Consider the following 21,970-nt stretch of genomic DNA (forward strand, 5'->3'; position numbering starts at 1 on the left):
CTCCACCACGCCCGAAGCGCCGAAAAACAGGAATCTTCTTCATGTCTTCCTTCCACCGGAGCGGAGTGCATTTAGTGGAACCCCAGTTCTTTGTCCCGAGGACCCGTGTAGCGTTCGTCAAGCTCGGCGCGTCGAAAGCCTGGTCATGCAGCGCGAGGGCGATCATGATGCTGACGGGACAAAATATTAACTTCCTGGTGGGCGTGAAGGAGAAGATGATGCTAGCCTCTGTTAACGACAGCATGGTGTGACGACAATGCCTGAGAGCTAGACACTTACGGTTTGGCTTGTTGTCTGATCCCTTATGGTGAACAAAATTGATCGACATGACCGGGATGGCTCGACGCGTCACCGGATGCTCGACAATCATCATGGAAATGTCCTCGTAGCAGAGGGCTTTTGGGCGTCCGCGCCCTGTAGTCTGCGTGCAGAGGATCTCGTCTAGGCGCAGGGACTCTTCATCTTGTGCGACTTCAGACTCCTCTCCTTCGTCCTTGTCGGCACTTTCACTGATGGTCTGTCGTCCTTCCGACGGGACAACCTTGAGGCCAAAAAACTCTTCCATAGAGCCGTCTTGAGGTCGCTGCCGCTGGTTGTGAACTAGCTCGGCGATCCTGGCGCCAGTATAGCTTAGAATGAGGTAGCAGCAGGCTTGATTAAGCCGGTGACACTCGCCAGGAAAGATGCTAGTGTCATAGGCGATGTTGAACGTGAGGAGAACCCGCACCTCGTCTGCACCAACCACAGGTTTACCATTCACGTTTGGTTCGCGGAGGCCAAAGCGTGGGACCAATACTTGACGGTGGTACTGATGAAGTACTAGCAAGCCGGTTTCATGAAATCAGTGCAGTAGTGTCCGTACCTTGTAGACCTCCTTGGCATCATTCCTCTCGACGTAACGGCAGGTGATGGTGGTGTACAGCTGCTGAAACTGTCGGATGTATACATGTGATGTTCCCCATGACTTGACGTTATAGTTGCCACAGTCGAACAGGAAGAAGTCTATCGTTAGTTCGCGTGTCAGGTTCTTGATCGTAGCCCTCCAGTCCCCAACGTTCGTCTCGGCGCACTACCTGGAAGGACAAAGTAAGTAGGCTGACGTCAAGCCGAGCCAGCCTGACAACACTGCAGAACGTACGGTTTCCATTTCCCCAACATGCCAGACATATTCATCTCGGTCTCGTCGCCGAATTTCGGCCGACAAAGGTAGGGGGCGATTGGACACGCGGCCGTCTGTCGTGAACATGTAGCCCCTTGTGGCCGCCTATGCGTTGGGAGAATTGAACGGGGCAACCAGGGAATTGTAGTACGGCTAAATCGTGCCTTACTGTTTGATTAACAACAAATCTTACAGTTGCGTAAGCAGGGCATAGGATCACACGGTTCGGGAGGAAGACAATCTTTGACGAATGAGCTGATCGCCTCTGTCGAAGTTGTAGTCATGTCGTTCGTGTCTTTCGATGGATGCGTTCTGGTGAGGAGAGCTAGCTTTGGTTTGTGGGCGACAACACGCAACGCGTCGATGAGGTGAACTGCTTGGTCATCCTCACAAGTGAGAGTGGGAGAACAAATGCCCGGGTACCCGTGCAAGTCGTGAAGCTACCCATTGATCCCACAGTTGTCGACTGGATAACCCCACCAAGCCCACTCTAATTCAAAAGCCTCGGGTGGCAGTGGTCATGGCCGCCGAGCCTCACACGGAGCTCTTAAGCTCGCTCCAAAGGTGCGATACCGAATGCTCTGCGCCATGAGTATGCTAATTCAATAGGCTATTCATTGAGGGTCTCTACTCCGACCTCCAGATCATCTGCGGGGACGACCGGTATCAGGTTCACCGGGCTATCGTATGCCCGCGGTCGCGATTCTTCGCTACCGTGTCTTCAAGGTTGGCATCCCTCCTCTAGTCTCATTTCCCCGCTACCTATGCTCGAGGAGGGAAATACAGGTACTATCTGCCTCGACGATGATGATCCTCTTGCTACGAAGCTTATAATATATTACCTCTACCACCTCGACTACCCTTATCCGGACGACATGGCGCATTCATTCTCGCAAACACGGAAGCCGCCAGCTTCACGTTCTCCGCTCCGGGTTCTCCGACCTCAACAGCTCACACCAAGGGCAACAAGAAGAAGAGAGCGCACATGCCTGACATTGAGTCGACTAAGCCGTCAACCTGACCATACATGCAAAAGTGTATGCACTTGCCGAGGAATGTGACATCCAGACTCTGAAGAACACGGCTCTCGAAAAATTCAAGAGGGATGCGGAGCTGTCTTGGATGTCTCTTGACTTTCTGCGGGCAACGGAGGAAGTGTATACGTCAACGTCCACGATCGAGCCATGAGGGACTTAGTCCTCGAAACATTCGCCAAGCATCCAAGTCTGTTGGATACGAGGCCGGCACAGAACATTGTCCGTAGCCTTGACCTCTGTTACGATCTGATGATGCGATTTCGGGCGCTTTCCGTGCCAGCTAAGTTCTCTTTTGGGGCCACAAACTGGCCATAGTGATCACTGGTTGGTTGCCGTCGCCGCGCTCTTGCTGCATCTAGAGGGTTTCAGGTGGGCATCCACGAACCTGCTGTCTTCCATCAGTGTCGAGGTGGACCCGAGCGACAGGTCTCAACAAGCGATTGAGCTTTCGGATACTATATCCAGGCAGCTAATGACACGCAGATCAAAGTCCAGCTAGTGCAAATTCAACACGACTCTCTCTCACACACACACACAGACGCTGCAATGCAGAGAAGAAGTCGGCTGTCCATCTTTCCTGCTTCTCGTTTTCCAGCATCCACAACAGGTCGACTCGTTGCGTTTTGTCATGGAAGAGCACACGCGACAGAGATGTTCGCTCCTTGCGAACCGCGTCCAGTCGACGTTGGAAGCTTTGTCGGTGCTCCCCCGCCGCGCTCGACGCGCTCAACACGAGCTCGGTCTCTTCCTGCTGCAGGCGCTGGATGTGCTCTTCCGTCGCTCGGCGAGCTGCAGCGCATAAGGCAGCACTCCGGAAATGCCCGCGCCTTTGGCCACCAGCATGACGTCCTCGTACTGGCGAAAGTCCGACTTCTGTCCGTAGGGGCCGCCCAGCTTCAGCGCAGCGCCTTCCACCAGTCTCTCGAGCTGGCTCGCGAGTGTGCCGTCGCGCGCCATGAGGAACGACATGGTGCGGACCCCGTCCGGCGAGGCCAGATCGCCGGGCTTGAACCACAAGGGCTTCATCGCGTGGCCATGGACGCCCGGCACGAGCGAGCGTGGGAAAGAGGCCGGAAAGTAGATATTGAAATGATCGTCGGCCGAGGCCCGGATGGGCGCGTCCGCGTGCACGGTCACGAGGGCGGCGTCGTCATCGAGTTCCAGTCGGAGCACGCGGACGGTGACCTGTCGATACCACCAGACGGCGCGAACGCAAGCCGCAACAATCCAGCAAGAACATCCCACCGTAATGAGCGCACGGCTTACGAGCACGGGCAGAAGGTAAGCATGCCATACCAGGCCGGCCAATGCCGAGACTGCCAGGACGAGGTGGGTGACGAAGAAGTAGCGGCCAAGACGCCGACGTGCTACACTCACAGACAACGGCAGAATGAGCATCAGCGTGCTGAGTCCCTGGCAAGATCTTAGTCTTTACTCTGTACAGCGCCTTTCGGCGAGCGACAAGTGCCACTTACGATGTATCCCGACGCGACAACGGCACCAGGCCTCGGCCGCAGAGCCAGGACCATGAAAGCGTGGATCAACGCTTGGGCGATGGCGACCCTGCCGATCCAGTGATGAACGAGGTTGACGGTACCGAGAGGTACGTTGCACAGGGAGGTGAGAACGTTCGTTCGAATGACGATGGAGAGGGGGACCAGATTGACGAATGCAGCCACGCCTGCTCGTCTCTCCACCTCTCTCAGCGTGGGCAGGGCACTGAAAGGGTATAGCAGAAGGGCGATGTTTACGCCAGCGTACGAGAGGACGGCCAGAGCCTCCCATCGGGTGGCGCCCGTCCAGTGCTGCCGGCGGACGAGCAATGGATAGGCCAGATGCTGGGCGTAAAGCACGCGTACGTAGGAAAAGGCCTGCCGCAGAGGGCGGGCTACGAGGCGTGCAACTATGAGGATGTAGAAAGAGAGCATGTAGTAGTGCAAAGCCTCCATTGTCGCAGTCGGCAGTGTTGTAGGGGCGAGGAGCGGAAGTGGCAAAGGGCACACGGGCAGATGGGCAGATTGAGGAACGCCCGAATGATGCCTGGTCGCCGCCCGGGCATGATCCAGGTTTAAGGGGCTACATCAGAGCCTATGGGGCGCTTGATGCGTGCTTGGTGGTGTGCTAGGTGGGAGAGATGCCAAAGTTGACAAAGCAATTGAAGCGACGCCAGGGCCCGTGACAGCACGGATCAAACCCGCAATTGATGTCAAGATGAGATCCAAGACGGCTCACCCAGGCGCCCTCTGTGACATGGCGCGTACGCCGTTCCGATGGATAAGCGCCGATCGCAAGCGCTGGCCGTTACCTATAATGTCGAAAATGGCATCAAGATTGGAGGCTACCAGCGCCTGCTCAAAATAAACGGGCGGCAACGACGGGCGGTGGCCTGGACGTCCGCCTGACCAGTCCCGTGCGCCGGTCCCCCATGCGAAACGCCGTGTTGCCGCGCCCGTAGCCCCACTCGCCTGTTTCGGCGGACCTGCTTCGGCGGCTGGATGTGAGATTGCAAAAGACGGAGGCCGGACCTGAACACCAACCGGGCCGTGCGACGGCGTTGCTTTCTAGACGCCGGGCCTATACAGTCGCCCCAAGTCGAGGAGGCTCCACGAAAATAGAACCACACAGCGTAGGACCCCTGAACACTTGCAATGCTGCCGACGGGATTACCGCAGGCGGCATAAATTCAACGACCCTCCCTCGTTCCCTTCGTCCCTGTGTCACAAGGGAAAAGGCCAAAGGCAAAAGTCCAAAGAAACCAAAACGCAGAAGCGGCTCGCAGCAATCAGGGTTCTTTCAAGCCGGGTTCTGTTATTGATTGTCCACCACTGAGCGTCACCCCGGTGGATTGTCTCCGTACGAGGCCAGTTCTTCCACCATGACGCGCGGGAAGAGCAACAAAGACTTTCGCAAAGGGTTCGAAAACCGAAAGACCGGCATCTTCAAAAAGTCGGACACCTTCTACCGCTACTACAAAGCCAAAGTGGCCGTGCTGGTAATCGGCCACGATGGCCACCTGGAGGCCTACGAGTCTCAGCATGGTCTCATCCGAAGCTTGACGGCGTCTCCTGTCCCGCAAAAGACCATCTTGGGGCCCGACAACTTTGAGACGGTCGCGGCCAGGGACGCCATAACGCCAGCACCTAGCAGCCCGCCTGCGGTGGCCGCTTCGGCTGACTTGACCGGTTCGACTGACGCGGGCGACGCAGCCAACGCGGCTGACTTGGTCGTCACGGCAGTTGGATCCCCCCCGTCGTCCTACTTTACCTGTCTCTCGGGCAGCTCGAGCGACGGTGCGGAGTCCTATTCGAGCCTGGACGGAGAGCTGTCTGTGTCGCCTCAGGCGCCGCTGGCCACCATGTTGGCAAGCAGCTCGTCGTCCAGTGGCCCGTTGTCCAGTGGCCCATTGTCCAGTGGTAGCAGCGGGAAGGACACAGATGAGACTGCTCCCATGTTCAACGACTACGACTTTGTCAACATGGGAGACACAGTGTTCCCATCTATGTTTCTGGAAGGCGACATGCTAGGCACGACATGTGAGCAGCAGGCTGAGATCTTCCCTGCCATGGGCATGTCTTACGCTCAAGCCGCCGAGACGGCAGCACACGGGACCGAGTCATCACGTCGGAAACAAGCCCTGCTTTCGTTGGCGAACCGCTGCTTTCAGGTGTAACTTCCCTCTTGCGCAAGCTTGGCGCTTGTTGTATCTGTACGTTTCAGTGGTGAGCCACTTGACCACGAGGAGTTTTTGGAGTTCTATGGCGTATGTACACTATGATTCCCAATACAGTCTGATGTGGCAATACTCCACCACTCCCCCGTAGTTGTATGAAACACCAATGACCAATGATGGTGACACCGTGTGTTGGCCGATCACAAGTGATGACGATCCCAGCTGGCTGACGGCCCCACCTCAGTGCCAGAATGGAATGCTGGTCGCGCGACTGCCATTTGTCGGTGTCCAATGTTCGCTTCCGACAACATAACACCACGTGACAGAGGCTACTTCGAATTCAAAGTTGATTGTGAGGACACACAGGACAAAGTCCCCTGACTAGCGAGCAGGCGCGTACCTGGAATCCGAGAATTGACCTCTTAGAAATGAATCATCAAACCCTGAGCTCTTCATGCGAAATCAGACATGTAGATCAGGCCAGATGACGCATCCACACCTATTTGGTGGCAGACCAGTATAAGAGACGGGGCACGGCTCACTTGAGACACAACTGGCACACGTTCAGACGCGATCGACGCAACCACACCGTATCCAGCCCCGTACAGCACACCATATCACCATGACGCAGACCTTCAACGTTGCAATCAGCTACCCCTTACCCGCTGAAATGACGCTCAAGGATGTCAAACGGGTGATCCGAAGCTTAGGTGGGACGTTCCACAAACGGGACTTCGCGACGGCTACCGTCTTGTGCATCTCTAAGGATCTATATCGAGATCTTTATCATACCAGCCTCGAGATAGAACAGCAGGGAGGGTCTGTTGTCTCCTTCGACTGGCTTGAGGATTCATATCAGGCGGGCTATTTTCTGGACCCCCTTGAATATCACCTTTCTCAAGAACGATGGGTCCTGTGTGAGGAAGATGAAGAGAGTAAAGAAGATGGTGAAGAAGAGAGCGAAGAAGAGAGTGAAGAAGAGAGTGAAGAAGAGAGTGCAGAACAAAGTGAAGAAGAAAGTGAAGAAGAGAGTGAACAAGAGAGTAGAGGAGAGAGTGAAGAAGAGGAAGAGAGTGAGGACGAGAGTGACGAAGAGAGTGAGGAAGGGAGTCAGGAAGGTGAGGACGAAAGTGAAGAAGAGAGTGAGGCACAGCGTGTGGAATACAGTGATACTATCGCTGCATTATTTGGTATGTTCCGCTCTCTCTTGCTGACAGCGGTCGAGCAAGAGAGAGAGAGCGAGAGTGAGGCACAGCGTATGGAATACTGTGGTCATATCGCTGTCTTACTCGGTAGTTTCGACATTCTCTTGATGAAAGAGGTCGAAAAAGAGATGGAAGGCAAGAGTGAGGCAGAAGTTGAGGAAGAGAGTGAGGAGAGTGAGGAAGAAACGACTGCTACTCGATTCGACCCCAGAAGGCCTTTGTATAACTGTGGCATTGTCATAGCCGACAAGTCCCCCTATCTGACCCAGGCGCAGCTCGTGGAAGAAGTTGGTCATCTTGGAGGGGTATTATTACCTAGTATTTCGGCGGATACTACTCATCTTGTGGCCTCACCAGCGATTTACAACAAGCTCCCACAAGCTGTCTTCTCGCGGTTCCCCAACGTCTCCTTTGTCAACCATGATTGGCTAGACGCCTGCTCGCAACAGGGGTCTCTAGTAGACGTTGGTCCGTACATACACGACAGACTGGCTGAAGACGAGAGCGAAGAGGAGGACGAAGACGAGAGCGAAGACGAGAGCGAAGACGAGGATGAAGACGAGAAAAAGGACGAGGATGAAGACGAGGGCGAAGACACAGACAACCCGAGTTGTGATTCTAGAGAAAAGATTAGCTGATGGCGTACTCCTCAATTACCTCATCAGCTGAAGCATAAGGCAACATTTGACTACCGCTCGTCTGTTTGCCTTCCTTGAGTATCAATCTGTCGATGACGGGTTGCGTACGGTGCTTTCACCTGATCCTGGCAACGTACCAGACCATTGTGAGGATGCGCATGATGTACATATATTGGTATGCAATTACGCCATAATACTCCAGCTGGATATGGCCATCGCCGCATATGCAGCTTCCTTTGACGTGACGGTGCTCAATCATGAAACCGCGCCAGTAATTTGACCTCATGTGGATCAAATGGAGTGATGTCCGGGCCGGAGTCAAGGCGGACATATCCGTGGACGAAGTGAAGATGCTCTGGCTCCCATCCATGAAGACCATGGCGAAACTGAGCGTACGGAGCGCTACGCAGTTCGTCGGAAATTGTCGTTTCCTTTGATCGACTTGACGAGCAAGGACCGCGTGGAAGCGGTCTACAACGTACATGGCTAGCAGTGACAACTCCAGTGTATTGATTGAAATGCTTCTCCCCGGCGACGTCGCCTTTCCTTTCCGCAAAGAGTCTTGGCAAACATGAATGTCTCGTTGATCTTGCGGACGGGAGGTGCCGGCCTCGACGTGAGCTCCTTCATAATTAGAGACTACAGTGCTTGTCTTCGCCTCTAGGGCTTGACTGATATCCCGCGTCCATGATGGCTACTATCAGCAGCAGCAGCAGCAGCAGTAGCGGAATACTCATCATCCTCACTTTACGCACCCGATTCCTATCCCCGAAGACTTCTTCACCCAGTGATGGGCATTTTCTAAGCGCCACTGGCGGGAGAGCTTTCACCCACCCGCTTTAGCAGGGCGCTTCTGGTACCTGCGGGGGCACACCGGCAGACTGCTGGGGATTTCCGAAAGCCAAAGCTGCAGGCGCGATGTCCTGTAGACAGTCAATGAGAGACCTTATTTCTTCGAGGAGAGACACTACCGATGTGACAATGGTCCCAGGTAGAACGATGCTTCCTGCACCGATGCGCACACCGGGGCAGATGAGCACCCCGGCCCCGATGGAGCAGGACGATTCGATTATGACGGGCCTGCTCTTCGCCAGCCTGTGAACACCTAGACGTCTATCACACTGGCCAGGGTCATCTGTTGTGATGATTTGGACGCCATGTGCAATTGTGGAATTCGCGCCGATCGTTACTCGTGCGCCATCGTCAAAGTAACATCGCTGTCCGATTGTGACATGTTCTCCAATCGTGATGTTATATCCGTACCTGCAATGGAATGGGGCCTCGACTGTGAAGCTTGGTACACGATGTCGAGCATCCCGATTCGTTGCGTTCGAGAGCCCCCCGGATGATGGAAAGATGATCTGGCCATACAGGAACTGCTGTATCGGTTGCACCAGCGTGGTGGGTACTACGCCGGATACGCACTCCATAACGCTATTAAATTTCTGGCAGGCGAGTGTGCAGCGGGTGCAGTCGTCAATAAGCTTCTGCTCTCCTTCGCAGTAGACACTTTCCCCTGCGTAAGGAAGAGTGGCCGTGGGGAGCGGAAAGTCATGACCGATCCAGTCTCCGTTTATCTCTTCGTCTTCGATGCCGATCTCCCGTAGGTCCCTTTCGCTTGGCCAGGAATCCGGACAGGCCAGTGGTTGTTGGATAGTGCTCGATTGAAAGACATGAGGGTGTCTCCTCGCATTCTGGGCTGGGAGAGATATCCTGCATGTGAAGGCGGATTGGAATGCTATGTCAGGCGCGGTCTGTGTACTTTCTGGCGCTGTTGAGACGTCTTGGTATTCTTTGCCTGCCTCTATGTTCTTTGCCCTCTCGGTCGACGAGCTTGCTTGAGCCGGGCTGGGTTGCGAGCCATGCTCGTGGCTCATCGTCGTCAAAGCTGGATTGATCGAACCGGACATGGGAAAGCTTGGTAGGTCGGGCGGCATATCGAAATCACAGAGGTTGGTTGGCGAGGGTATGAAGTTAGAAAATCAAGTTCTGTTCGGAAGCTGGTGTACGCTGCGGACAGCCGCCTTTTATAGAGAGATATTCGTGATCCTGCTCTGAAGCTGACCTGACGTACCAGCACTTTTGGTTGCATGTGAATCTGGTCGCCCCTATCTCGAGGACTAGACCTTCAGTAGGTTCACACACAGCAGTGGCACCCACAGAGGCGCATGGCGCTTGGTCAGCTTGACCATAGGCCTCCATAGTCCTGACTTTTCTTTTCCTCTTGTCTTTTTTTCTTGTTCTCGGCTGTGATGTCCCTATACTCAGTCATCCTCAGCTCGCCCTGTCTCTACGTCCCGTCTTCCTGCTTTTCCCTCCACTTTGCCCTCTCCGCGTCTACTTCGCGAGTCACCATGTTCATCACCAGGTCAGCGACAGGACATCAAGGTCCTCTTCTACCCTTCTTCCCTGCCTCAGGCATTCCACAAGCCACTGGTGGTTGACGAGATGGAAGGCCTTGTCCTCATCGCTTTTCGCCCGATCGAGGACATTTCTCACGTAAATGCCTTGATGACGAATCTCCTCCTCGGTCGCGCAAAGGTGTGTCAGGGTGTGGATAGGCTCGCTAGCCTGATCGCAAATTCCCCCCAGATTGACGATATTCTCTTCGACAAGCTTGAAACCAGGAACGCCACGAGATCGCGGATAGCTGGATGTGAAAGCAATCACGCACCCCCGCAACGGAGCGGCGTGTGCACACAATGCAGCAAGGTCGTAGTCGCAACTATCCACGAACCTGCCCAGGGCGTAAGAATCTTCTAGCCAGCCCAGAGTGACAAGAACGATGTTCCTCGCCCTTGCCGTTCTGACATCGTGGCTCGAGGAATAGTACTGGCTCGGCTCAATGCAAACGTGCGTCGTTGTCGAGCCGACATGCTTTTGATAGGTCCCGCCAAGCGACTGAATCCAAAGCTTTGTGAGTTGCATGCTCACCTGTTGCGGAAGTGGACAGGCAATCATGACCTTGACCGGACCTCTGAAGCATTGGCCTCTCGCCTCGTGGACGACAAGCGGAAGGGGGGCACTCATGACGCGTGGACGGTCCTGCTCTGCGCTACGAATGTCTGTGTGCTTCTGACCGGCTGTTGACTGCAAGGCACATACCGTCCGCGCCTCACCACACACCTCAAAGAGCAGAAAAATAAATGCATGACAGTACAAGCCTAACTTTGACAAGCAAATTACGAACAATGCCGTCCACCGCGCTTCCGATCTGAAGTCGAATCAGACAGCACGTGGTCTGTGCGCTCACTGTCGCTGCCCGGTCGGCCAATGCCTGCTTTTGTCCGCTCGGCGGGCCGGGTCTAATCGCTCAATTCGCCTTCGGCGTTTCACCATTCGTCCGCGTGCGCAAGCCGCTAGATTCATCTTGGAAGATGACGACTGACTTCCTGCTCGTCGTTTAGAGGCCATGGTCGAAACACACTTCTGCGTGATGGGTTTGCGGCGAACATAAGGGCCAAGAGAATGTCTGCTTCTGCACAGCGATCTGTCTACAAGATGAGGGTTTGTCGCGAATGCGCGTCAAAGACGGCCTGACTGCCAGCCTGCCAGCTGAAGACTGCCCGACTGCCAGACCATGGCCTACTAACATTCCCGCACCAATTAAACATGTTTCCGGCACTGAATATCGCCGTGAGCTGCCCACTGCCTAATGAGATCTCTCTGGAGAAGGTCAAGACCTGGATTTATAGGCTCGGCGGGAGCTACCATGAGCAGGTTCACGAAACGACGCATCTCTTGTGTTCTACGAACCACCGCATTCGATATTTGCACGAGGATGCCTTCCGAGCCATGCAGCTGCGGGCGGCTATCGTTCCTTTTGAATGGCTCCAAGGATCATACGACCAAGGCAAGTTTCTGCCCGTGTCACATTATCTTTTGAGTACGCGGCGGAATCCAAAATATGCTCCGCTCACAGGCTGCGTCATCGCGTTCACGAGCAGCTTCCCTTTGCCCAAAGGCAGTGAGAGCTACGACAGCGTGCGCAACGCCATTGTCAGGCTAGGCGGTACTCACAGGACTGATATACGGCCAAATATCTTGACGCACTTCTGCATCACAGAGAAAGAACTCGATCGGTCTGGCCCTCTCGTCGAGCGGGTCGTCAGGCATGCTCTGCGGCCCGATCGGGAACCTCTCTGGATAGTCAGTTGTCAGTGGTTGACCGAATGTATAGAGCAACACGACCGGGTTGACGAAGGCTGGTATACGTTCTCGAGGTATAGTTCTGGTGGGGGCACAGATCACCCCGGCGGTGAGGTCATGTCGAAGGATGTGGAGAGCGAGGAGTCGACATAGTATGGCGAGAGGGTCAGTAGTCATAGCGCAAGAAGCTTCATTTGGCATCTCTCCTTGATGCAGTTGTCTAACGATGCTGCCTACCGTGACCATCCTGGTTGTTTGTCGTTGTCTTGCCGTCCTGTGGCCGTTCCCCATCGGGGCATATTAACATGCCAGCCAGCTGCAGAGAAACGAGCATGCAAAGGAACCCACGGCACAGACTCGGCACAGACTCAATGGGTGCTGCTCCTTGGTAGCTTCTGTCCAGCAAATTGATGATCCCTGTGAAGGAGAGAGTGTTTTTTTTTGATGGATGTGGATATCAGTTCAACTGCTTACGCGCCAACATGAAGTCAGGACCATCCCGGACACTCAGCAGCATGCGAACAACGAACAGGTATTGCATACATGTCAGACGACGAAGATGACGAAGAATGCGCAAGGAAATACAGCGAGTATTGTGGTCGTCGTCCATACAGAGCTATACGTCTCTGCCCTGTGACGCTTCACCAGATAACGCGCACTTCTGGTGACCTTCGCCCAGAAATACAGAGTTCAGCCCAATACCAAACTTAGCCGAATACTAAGCTAAGCCGAATATCAAGCTTAGCCGAATACCAAGTTCAGCGTCCGCACGGGACTGCAAGAGATTGCTGGCGGGTGCCCAGGCCCGTATGATCCGTTACTCCGTCAGGCTTCCACTCAACAGCTCGATAGCCTCATAATCAAACGGATGACTTTCCCCAACGGCGAGCAGCAGGTCGTGTGCCATCTCGCGACTGATCGCCAGCCTCTTTCCGCGAATCTCGTCCCGGCCGCAGAAAACCTCTCGATCTGCGTGCCAAGACAGCCGGACAGCATAGCTGGCGGCGCCGCCCGGGCGGACGTCCATCCAGCACGGTGTCTCCGTGATACTTCCGGGTTCAAGCTCGACCCTTTCCAGGCCGGCGTCGGACACCCAGACATGACTTCTTCGCTGAGGTGTGAACACGAGCTTCTTGCTGTTCCTTTGGAAGGCAGCTGCCGATGCCAGGAAAAACTCTTCACCGGCTCTGCGCTGCTGTGGCGTGCGTTGTCGGTTCGACGAGCGTCGTCGTTTTTTGCATGCTCCCTGCCGTTCTTGAACTGACCCCCTGCCCGGTTTCCTTTGCTGCGTCTTTGGTTGCGGCTTCCCTCCCATCTTTTGTCCCACGCACTGACTCGCCGCTGCGGGCGGGTCGTGTTGCCGCGCCTCACGGGGCCTTCCATGGCTCCGTAGTGGTCGCCTTGCTTGAGTCGCTAGGGGCGGTGGTGGGGACGGCGGCCGCCGCCGCAGAGATGACGGCAACGACAATGATGCGCGGCCATCGTTGGATAGAGGGGCGGCACAACCGTTACAGAGCAGACCTCGATCGGCTGACGTCGCCGGCGTGCTGACTAGTGATGTTGGCGAGACAGACGAGCCCGAGGCCTGCTCAGCGCGTCGCCTTGCGTCAAGCTCGTCAAACGCATCCTCTAGGGACGCTGCGTCCAAGGGCTCCATGTCCAGATCCAGAGTCCTTTCGGCAAGGCAGACATCAGGCGGAGTGAGTTCTGTGCTTGGTGGTGTCGAACAGTCCAGCTGCGTAGTGTCCACGATGTCCCAGCTGCGCTGCTGTAATACTGGCGCGTCGTATCCATCGCTGCTGCACAGGCAAATGCCGCTGACAGCGTATGCCGCAGCGAATGCCGCATCGCTGCAAGCACCGCATTGCATGGAGTCCGTCAGGCCGAAAGGAGTCTCATGTGTGGTGAGGCTGGCCCACGATGCGTCATGCAACGCCTGGGCCGCAGACAATATCGTATCCCCCTCATAACATGCCTGCGAGTCTTGCGTCTCGTTGTCCAGGATGATGCTTGGCGAAAGATATTCTTGAGGAGGTTCGGCGGCGTTCCCAGCGTTCCCAGCGTCTCCAGCATCGTGCATCTGAATCAAGGCTGCCGCGGCAAATCGTTTTGCTTCGGCCGTACATTCTCCCAGCGGACCGGCGGGCACGCCCATATCCAGGGAGGCAGGGTGGAGAGTCGGCGGTAGAGTAGCCATGTGGTAGAAGGACTAGAGAAATGATATGGACGGACCTGAGCCACCACAAAGCAAGGGGTGGTTGAAAGAGGGAAGAGATGTTGCGAGGCCTTTGTGCAGGGTATAACTGAGGGACTTTTGTATAGATATGTAGGTAAGTAGAGATGACGGGCGCGATGAAGACGGCAAACCGGGTGGAACGAGTCCCAATTTATACTGTTTGCTTGCCACTGGCCATATAGTCGCGCATAGTCTCGCGTAGTCCCTCAACACAACCAAGGCATGCGCATCGATGTGGAAAAACAAGGAACGTGTAACAAGGGACGTGTAGACGGCGTGTAGTCCAGACCCTATAGACCATGGCGTGCTGGCCACCTGCGTGAGGGATCGTCTGGCATGGCGCAGAGCGAGGGCTGGGGTCAAGGAGCACGAGACGTCAGCACGGCATCTCTCGAGGAGCACGAGACGCAAGCACGGCATCTCCCAAGGCACTCGTGCGGAGTAGCCAGGCCGCGACCTGGATGATGATTCGAGGGTTGGTGCGATGTGGCCATGTTGTGACGTATATCGGCAAGGAGCATCGTCGGAACGCAGAGGAAGGCGGCAGAGGCTCGGCGCCAGCACAGGTCAAGGCAGAAGTGGCGAGGCCGACTCGGACGGATCACACCAGTCCCGCACGACAGGCCAAAGGGCATGATCGAGTTTGTCGTCTATTCCTTGTGGCTCGTTGGCCTAGGCGGAAGCAGAAGCGGCTTCACAGAAGCGGCGTCATGGAAGCGGCGTCAAGGAAGCGGCATCACTATCCCCATACATCCCCCCTTTTCCTGACTTTTCCACTTGTCACCCTTCCACCCCCCCCGTTACCTCCCATAGCCCTCCACACTCAGCCAATTAGGGCCGCTACCGTCCTACGGCGCACGTTGGACGATCCATCGGGGACGTAGCCGTCTCTCGAATCAAGTCGCGACGCATCTAGGCCTGGCCATAATTTCCAGCTGTGCCACCATGTGAGGCTGCCAGCCGTGGCTGCCGGCCGGTCCGGAGGCCAAGTGGCACATGTATGTATATGAAAGGACTTGGTATCCTTTTGCAGTGCATGCCTGTTACCAGGATGGTTCCCCTACCTATTCTTCCCTCTAGAGCTCTTCTTCGCCCACACGGTCTTCACCCACTAGCACACCGCTGACCATACCATTCATGGCGAAGATGACACACATGGCATCCGCTATGACCAGCATGACACCCAATGGCTCCCGCAAGCTCACTTCTGACGGCACCGTCGTCCAACACGGGTCTTTATGTCGCCTCCCTCCCGAGCTCCTCAACGGAATCATCAGCCGCTGTGGCCCAACGTCCACGTCGGCGCTCCTACGAAGCTGCAAGCAGCTGCTAGATGCCTATACCCCCTTTTTATAGGCATACGACGTTCGATACTCGCGTGCCTCGTCCACCATCTGGGCAGCGCGTTGCCAAGAAGACGATGTCGCCATTTCGGTCCTGAACAAGGCTATCGTGGCAGGCGCGGATTTACGAAAGCAACATGAGATTTCCTCGAGGAATTCGAACACCTACGCCTACCGCAAATGGTCTACCGGGATCGCTTTTTCTCGGCGAAATCTCAACTGAGGGACATGTATCCTGAATCTGCTGCAATCTCTTGCCTCGAACTTCTCGTCGAAGAGGGTCGAGATACCGTGGTTCTCCACTTGCTGCAGCATGGTTTTCATCCACACCATATGCTGACGTCTCGCATCCTGAACCTCGTTTCCGGCACCCACGGCTCTTCGCCGCATCTGACCGACATCAACCCCCTCCATATTTCGGCGGCCATGGGCCTACAGAAGGTGGCTGCCCTTTTGATTGGCCAGCATGGCACTCACGTCGACTTCAGAGACAGCTGCGGCTACACGCCGTTGTCGTACGCCATACGCTCGCCGTTCGCCGATGACGAGATGATATCTGAGCTGATCCTCTGTGGTGCCGACCTCATGCAGGAGGTGCCACATGGCGGCATACAAGTGTCTATTCTGGAGTACGCCTGCCATGCCGGCCGGTTCACCGCTGCTCTTCACATCCTCGACGCGCTCGAGTTATCTGACGTGCCTTTCGCTTACGACCCAGCTCTTCGGGTTACTATACCAATGCCCTGCTTTCAAACGAAAGGCCAGACTTCGCATACCAAAAAGATCCTGGTCAGCAAGCTCTTGGGACGTGGAGCGAACCCAAACGCGATCGTTCGTTCTTCCGGAGCCCCTCTCTTGACGCATCTGGTTCGGAACCATCCCACGGCCGTCGACTTTCTCCTGGCCCTGCCAGGCGTCCTCGTTGATACACCCGATGAAAGCGGCCACACTGCTTTGGCCTATGCTCTATCACCTAGAACGCAACCTTCGCCGGTGTATCTGAAGGTCGCTGTGTCTCTTCTAGCTCACAAGGCGACCTTGACGACGACTATGACAAAGTGGATTTTGGACGGCACACGTTGCATAAGCACCATGCGACACATGAAAAAAACGCTCGAGAGAGGACCACGTCTACTAGATTTCTTCCGACTTATCTATGGCCATTGCATCGAGGTTCCCCAGTGGCAGCGCACCCATGCCCAGCAGTATTTTCTAGCCGAGGCGCCCGAATGGACTGTTCATCTGACCTGCAGAAAGAAGAGCAAAGGACTATGGACACGGAGAGTGGTGGAAAGCAAGGTGAACAAGTATTTTGATCTCAAGATAGTGCCTAGAGGCTCCGCGATGTCTCTCTCTGCTCCGGTGCAATATCTGGAACCCTCCAACGACGAGGCGCCGACGGTAGGTGAGGGGGAGGCGCCTACCCAGCTGCAGATACCAGAATCACTCCATCTGTCTCCCGGATTGCCTCTCTAGGTGGGATCGTATCGTGGCGATTGGCCACATGCTTCTCCCCGACACACCGTCGATTGAATTCCTTCCCGCATTGGATGCAGACGAAGCGGGCCTGGGGAGGACGATATATGAAGCTGGCATCTGTCACGGTCCCCGCATCGCCCCGACTCTGGCCACGAAGGTTATGCTGGTCGATCGAGGGCAGACCAAGAGAAGGAGACCGGTCGGAAGACTGATCGGAAGACTGGTCAGGAGACCGATTGGAAGGAGGAAGCCGGCCAGTGCGGCCACCAAAGGTGCCATGCTGAATCCAGGGAAGACCGCCCGATGGGCGTGCTCGGGCGGGTGCGTGGCGCTGAGCAGCCGTTCGAAGGCCTGCGGCAGCCAGATTTGGTCTGTTGGCATTCAGTCCGTCAGACAGCACGATGAGGCTCTCACTCGAGATGCGTTGTTCGAGCTGGTCGATGATGGAGCGAAGTTGGTCTGCTTGCCAGCGGGCTCGGGCAAGGGTTGCCGGTCGACCACGGCGTCGATGGATGTACGATTCTGTCGCGCGAAGCAGATGCGCGTGTTTGTGGACGGCGTGGCATACTGGGCACGGCGCCTGGTGAAACCGTGCGGTCAGAATCAATTTGAGACGGCAAGGTCGGCGTTGGTGTTGTGCCTGCGCGCAAGGTTGGAGACGCTGCCGCCACTGCCAGTGGCGACACGTCCAGACGTCTTGATCGTAGAAACACATGGTCGCCGCAGGTAGACAGTGATAAAGAAGGAGGAGAGGAAATTGAAGCTGAGATGAACTGAGATGTCCGGCTCCCAGGAGCGGCCATCGCTGCTTACCAGCAGCGCCAAGCTTGGCGTCCAGCTCCGATGGCAGGTTCGCAAGCGGGCTGGACAGTGCTGCTGGCAGCTCCTCGGCGGCACGCGCCCCGTTACCAGGAGCCCGAGCGGGCGCGCCGTTGGCTACCAGCAAAATGGCCTATTACCGGCAGCTGTTGGCGCAAAGTTGGGCACGCGCCCAGCTACCAGAAACCCCGGCATTGCACGTATGACCTTGGTCGAGGTTACCGGCGCTGCTCGGCCGGGGCTACCAGCAGGCGCTCCAAGCATCCGCGCCGAGGGCCCGGTCATCCCGGACCAGTGCCTAGCTACCAGCAACGGTTGCGGCCTGGTTACTAGCAGCCGTTGGCAAATGCAAAAATTGCTAATAAATCTCACTTCTAAATACAGCACAGCGTCGGCGATGCATTTGCATGTCATCCAATTTAGACACACCAATTTAGACACACTAATTTAGACACAGCTGTGTAAAGCACCGCCTTGCGGGATGCCAGTCGCCTTTTGTCAGGGCGGGGGCGAAATTCAATAGTGGCCATGTTACAGGAGTGGGCGATGCATTTGCAATGACAAGTCCATTATCAATCTACCAATTCAGACACAACCCTTACGTCTCCCACGGAAAAGCACACATTGCCTTCGGTGTCGTAGGTGCTGCTGGTTCACGCGCCTGCTTCGGTCAGCATGCGGCCACACGAGACGACGGACGGACGGACCTCCTCCTGGTCGCGCTTCTTCGCGGCAGCCAGCTCGGAAGCCAAGCGGCGGATCTCCTCCTGGAGGCCGTCGATGTACGCTGTGGACGCCAAGCGCAAGTCTTCGTACTCTTGCTGCCAGTACGTGATGACGCCGCGCAGGTTTTCGCACAGATAGTGGTAGTCCGGCCTATACAGCGGGTGCGGCTCGTCCCACCGGCGTAGGGACAGGCGCACGCCTGGGGACAGAGGCGCGCCCGGGAACGGAGGCACGCCCGTGGACAAATCTCGGACACGCGGGTCGTCCATGGCAGGATGAGATGAAAGGCTGCGAGAACGAGAAGGCGAAGATGCCGAAGCCAGCTGTGGACGCCGCCCGCTTGATGCCGCCGCTTGATGCCGCCTGCTTTATAGCCATGGCCAACCCGCCGCGGCCCCCGCACATCGCACGCCGCACGCCGCACGCTGGCCTGCACACCCTGCTCCGGCGATAGACAGTCACCGTCCAGGCCCGGGCGGCTACGCGATCGACCCACCAGGCATGCTGGGCCTGCCGCCGTGGCGTCCTTGCATGCGTGCATGCGTGCCTGCCTGCTCGACCGGCCGGCGCTCGTCCGGGTCATCGGCGATTGCGTGCTGGGCACGGAGATGGTAAGCGACGGTGAGGGGTGGAGGGTTCATGCGACGCTGCAATCGAGGACCGACCAACGTGCCAATACCAGGTCGACGCCGCCCCCACCTCGTCTGCACCTCATCTGCAGCCAAGACGATCTATTGTCCTAGTGTCACTTAGCGTGCCATGCCCTCGGGAATCGGACGGGCCAGGCACGAACAGGCACGAGAGCCGGGCACAACCAGGCAAAGCCAGGCACACAGGCAAAGCCAGGCACGATCAGGCGAAGCCGGGAATTACCAGGCACGAGCTTGCTGAGCCATCCTTCAGCTGACGATGGTACACGGCAACGTCATGACATGGAAAACAGGTCCGGAGGGGTATTGAAACTATCTGACACTAACGCACAGCGCATCACACCCACCCTCGCGCAACGCCAACAGCCAATTACTCCAGCGAGGTCATGGATAGAGGCGTCAGCACGCCACTGTCCAGTGCCTCCAGCGTGGACGGCGCCACCATCGGTCCCTCCATCGACAGAATGTCCTATTGCCGCATAAGCTTCTTACACCTGACCTGCGTCGCTGTGCCACAACACGTACTCGACGATCGACGTTTGCGTCGGTCAGTCTCTTCACCCGTGTGTCCAGGCGATGCAGCATCTGCAGTATGGCCATCAACGGGTCGCGATGGGCGTGTGGCCCGGGCGGGAAGAACTGCGAGGTTCCGCCCCCCGGAGTATTGTCTCCGTCTCCCTCAAGTCTGTCAAAACGAAGAAGTTGGAAGCCTGGCGGACAGATACAGCGAGGGTCTCGCGTGCCGTTGGACGGCCGGAGCGACGGCAGATGAGCCACATGGAAGGGAAGGCGCGGAGGGGAAAGAAGAGGAGGGCGAGGAAGAAGAGGAGGAGGAGAGGAAGATGGGCAGGAGAGGACGGCGAAGTGGGCGAGGAAGATGGGCAGCAGAAGAAGGCGAAGAGGAGAAGACAGCAAGAAGCAAAAGACAGTGATACGATCAAGCAAGAGATAGCTGCGTAAGACGCCAGATGCAATCACAACGTTACAGTCGCCAGGACAGAAAGCCGACCACGCCGGTTCGACAACTCATATAGTTTGTCGACGGTGCAATGGCAGTTCGATGACAGTGGCCTGCCGTCACAGACACCAGGTCCAGCGTCGCACTCATGCCTTCGCGGAGCAGCTGGCCGTCACGGTCTGGACGACGGTCATGGTCGACACCAGCGTCGACACAACAGTGGCGACCACAGTCAGCCCCGGCGATGGCACGACGGACGCCATGCTGACCTGGAAGAGCGACGACGACTCGTCCGCCGCCGCGGGCACGCTCGCTTGCGCGCCGGGCGTGGTCTGCCCGTCCAGGGGCGCACCAACCGATGTCGTCGATGCGCCCGCCGAAGCTTGCCCCGTTCTGGTCGACGTGTGGCTCGCTGTTGGTGATGCCTGCAACCCTGTGGAGGACGTCGCCGACGCCAGCGACCCCGACCCCGACAGCGTCGCCCCCGTTGGTGGCGCGCCGTCTGACTCGGATGCTGATCCTTCCGTGCTCGTCGTGGTCCTTGCGCTGCTTGAGCCGGGTGCGCTGCCTGAGCCGGGTGTGCTGCCTGAGCCTGGCGCGCTGCCTGAGCCGGGTGCGCTGCTCGACGCGACGCGAAAGTCGGTCGTCGTCTGCGTCACCAGCGTCGGCACCGTCGAGACAAACGTCGTCGACGACCGCACGATCGTCGCCAGCGTGCTCCGCGTCACCACCGACTCCGACACGCACCCGATCCGGCCGACATTTGCCAGTGGCAGGTTGGGGTCGCCGCGGCCTCCGGTGATCGTGGCGTGAGAGCACGTTGGCGGTAATCCCGCGCATTGCCTAGAAACGTGTTAGCGTGGATGTCTGTCTTGTCGCCTGTCCTGGTCGCCCGTCTCGTCGCCCGTCTCGTCCGTCTGGCGCGATCGCCAGGCGTGACCAGGTGGGCATGCAGGTGCGCCATCCTAACATGTAATGTGTGCATCGCCGCTGGGCGCCCCCGTCGGCACCACGAAGCTGGCGACCCTGCGACCCGAGCAGGGTATGGCCTCGAAGGCGTAGCTGACGGGGAGGAAGTCCGGATTCTCGAACTGAAGGGTGGCCCCGCACCGTCGATCCAGCGCGTCCTCCACACTAGAAGCAGCCGCAGTTAGCAACAGCCCACACACCACACACCACACCCTAGCACACCAGCAACATCGCGCCAACGGCCACACCAACAGCATCACTTGCTGCTGCATCACTCGCTGCTGCGCCACTCGCTGCTGCACCATTCGCTGCTGCATCACTCGGCACCGCTCCATGCGAACGAACCAACGTACTCAGCAGACACCACCGACCGACCGGCCTCGAGGGCGACGACGGGACTCGACATGCAGATGCAGGGGCCGTTGTGCAGGGCCAGCACGCCGGCGTGGACGAGAGGGAAAAGGAGGAGGAACTTCATCGTCTTGGTGTGGGGGGGCCTTCGGTCTTGGGCACTGGGTTGTGGGTGGCACCGGCTTGTGGCAGGTTGTGAGAAGTGCAAGCGTCTCCTCCTTTGCCGCCGCCGCGACAGGCGACGGTCGCCCTGCGAGCTATATAGCAAGGGCAACTGGCGGCCGTCCCATGTTGCATGTTCGTTGTCGGTCATAAGCCAGAGTTGATTGTGGGCGAGGCATGTCCCACCATGGATCCGGGACGCAGGCCGCTAATGGCCGGACGTCAATTGCCGGACGTCAGTTGTCAGATGGCAATTATCAGACGTCAAAAGTCAAATCGCGCACCGCGGCGGATGCGCCAGGTACGGGGCCCTCTGCACCAGATAAGCGCCAGTTGGGTCGGACATGCATTCCAACTACACGCCGTCCCGCCAGACACACACCAACCCCGCCAAACACCGCAGGACGACGTCTCGCCGA

General features: G+C 57.0%; 6 protein-coding genes across 6 annotated transcripts; 3 read left to right on the plus strand and 3 right to left on the minus strand.

Annotated features, from left to right (window-relative positions):
• Window positions 1–5,071: 5,071 nt before the first annotated feature.
• Window positions 5,072–5,866, plus strand: VDAG_05235 (uncharacterized protein; the record flags this gene model as incomplete). Its single annotated transcript, XM_009654971.1, has 1 exon — window positions 5,072–5,866. One exon carries the CDS (start codon window positions 5,072–5,074, stop codon window positions 5,864–5,866), a length of 795 nt encoding a protein of 264 aa, XP_009653266.1.
• Window positions 5,867–6,488: 622 nt separating this feature from the next.
• Window positions 6,489–7,709, plus strand: VDAG_05236 (uncharacterized protein; the record flags this gene model as incomplete). Its single annotated transcript, XM_009654972.1, has 1 exon — window positions 6,489–7,709. The coding sequence occupies one exon, from the start codon at window positions 6,489–6,491 to the stop codon at window positions 7,707–7,709; it is 1,221 nt and encodes a 406-aa protein (XP_009653267.1).
• Window positions 7,710–8,548: 839 nt separating this feature from the next.
• On the minus strand, window positions 8,549–9,586 carry VDAG_05237 (nodulation protein L; the record flags this gene model as incomplete). Its single annotated transcript, XM_009654973.1, has 1 exon — window positions 8,549–9,586. The coding sequence occupies one exon, from the start codon at window positions 9,584–9,586 to the stop codon at window positions 8,549–8,551; it is 1,038 nt and encodes a 345-aa protein (XP_009653268.1).
• A 3,089-nt stretch (window positions 9,587–12,675) lies between these two features.
• Window positions 12,676–14,055, minus strand: VDAG_05238 (uncharacterized protein; the record flags this gene model as incomplete). Its single annotated transcript, XM_009654974.1, has 1 exon — window positions 12,676–14,055. One exon carries the CDS (start codon window positions 14,053–14,055, stop codon window positions 12,676–12,678), a length of 1,380 nt encoding a protein of 459 aa, XP_009653269.1.
• A 1,562-nt stretch (window positions 14,056–15,617) lies between these two features.
• VDAG_05239 (uncharacterized protein) lies at window positions 15,618–18,158 on the plus strand (the record flags this gene model as incomplete). The annotated part of the gene is made up of 4 exons (XM_009654975.1): window positions 15,618–16,838; window positions 17,074–17,619; window positions 17,710–18,060; window positions 18,120–18,158. The coding sequence occupies 4 exons, from the start codon at window positions 15,618–15,620 to the stop codon at window positions 18,156–18,158; spliced, it is 2,157 nt and encodes a 718-aa protein (XP_009653270.1).
• A 230-nt stretch (window positions 18,159–18,388) lies between these two features.
• VDAG_05240 (uncharacterized protein) lies at window positions 18,389–18,730 on the minus strand (the record flags this gene model as incomplete). The annotated part of the gene is made up of 1 exon (XM_009654976.1): window positions 18,389–18,730. The coding sequence occupies one exon, from the start codon at window positions 18,728–18,730 to the stop codon at window positions 18,389–18,391; it is 342 nt and encodes a 113-aa protein (XP_009653271.1).
• Between the last annotated feature and the right edge of the window lie 3,240 nt (window positions 18,731–21,970).

This window comes from Verticillium dahliae, genomic scaffold, assembly GCF_000150675.1.
Source record: "Verticillium dahliae VdLs.17 supercont1.9 genomic scaffold, whole genome shotgun sequence".
NCBI classification, from domain to species: domain Eukaryota; kingdom Fungi; phylum Ascomycota; class Sordariomycetes; order Glomerellales; family Plectosphaerellaceae; genus Verticillium; species Verticillium dahliae.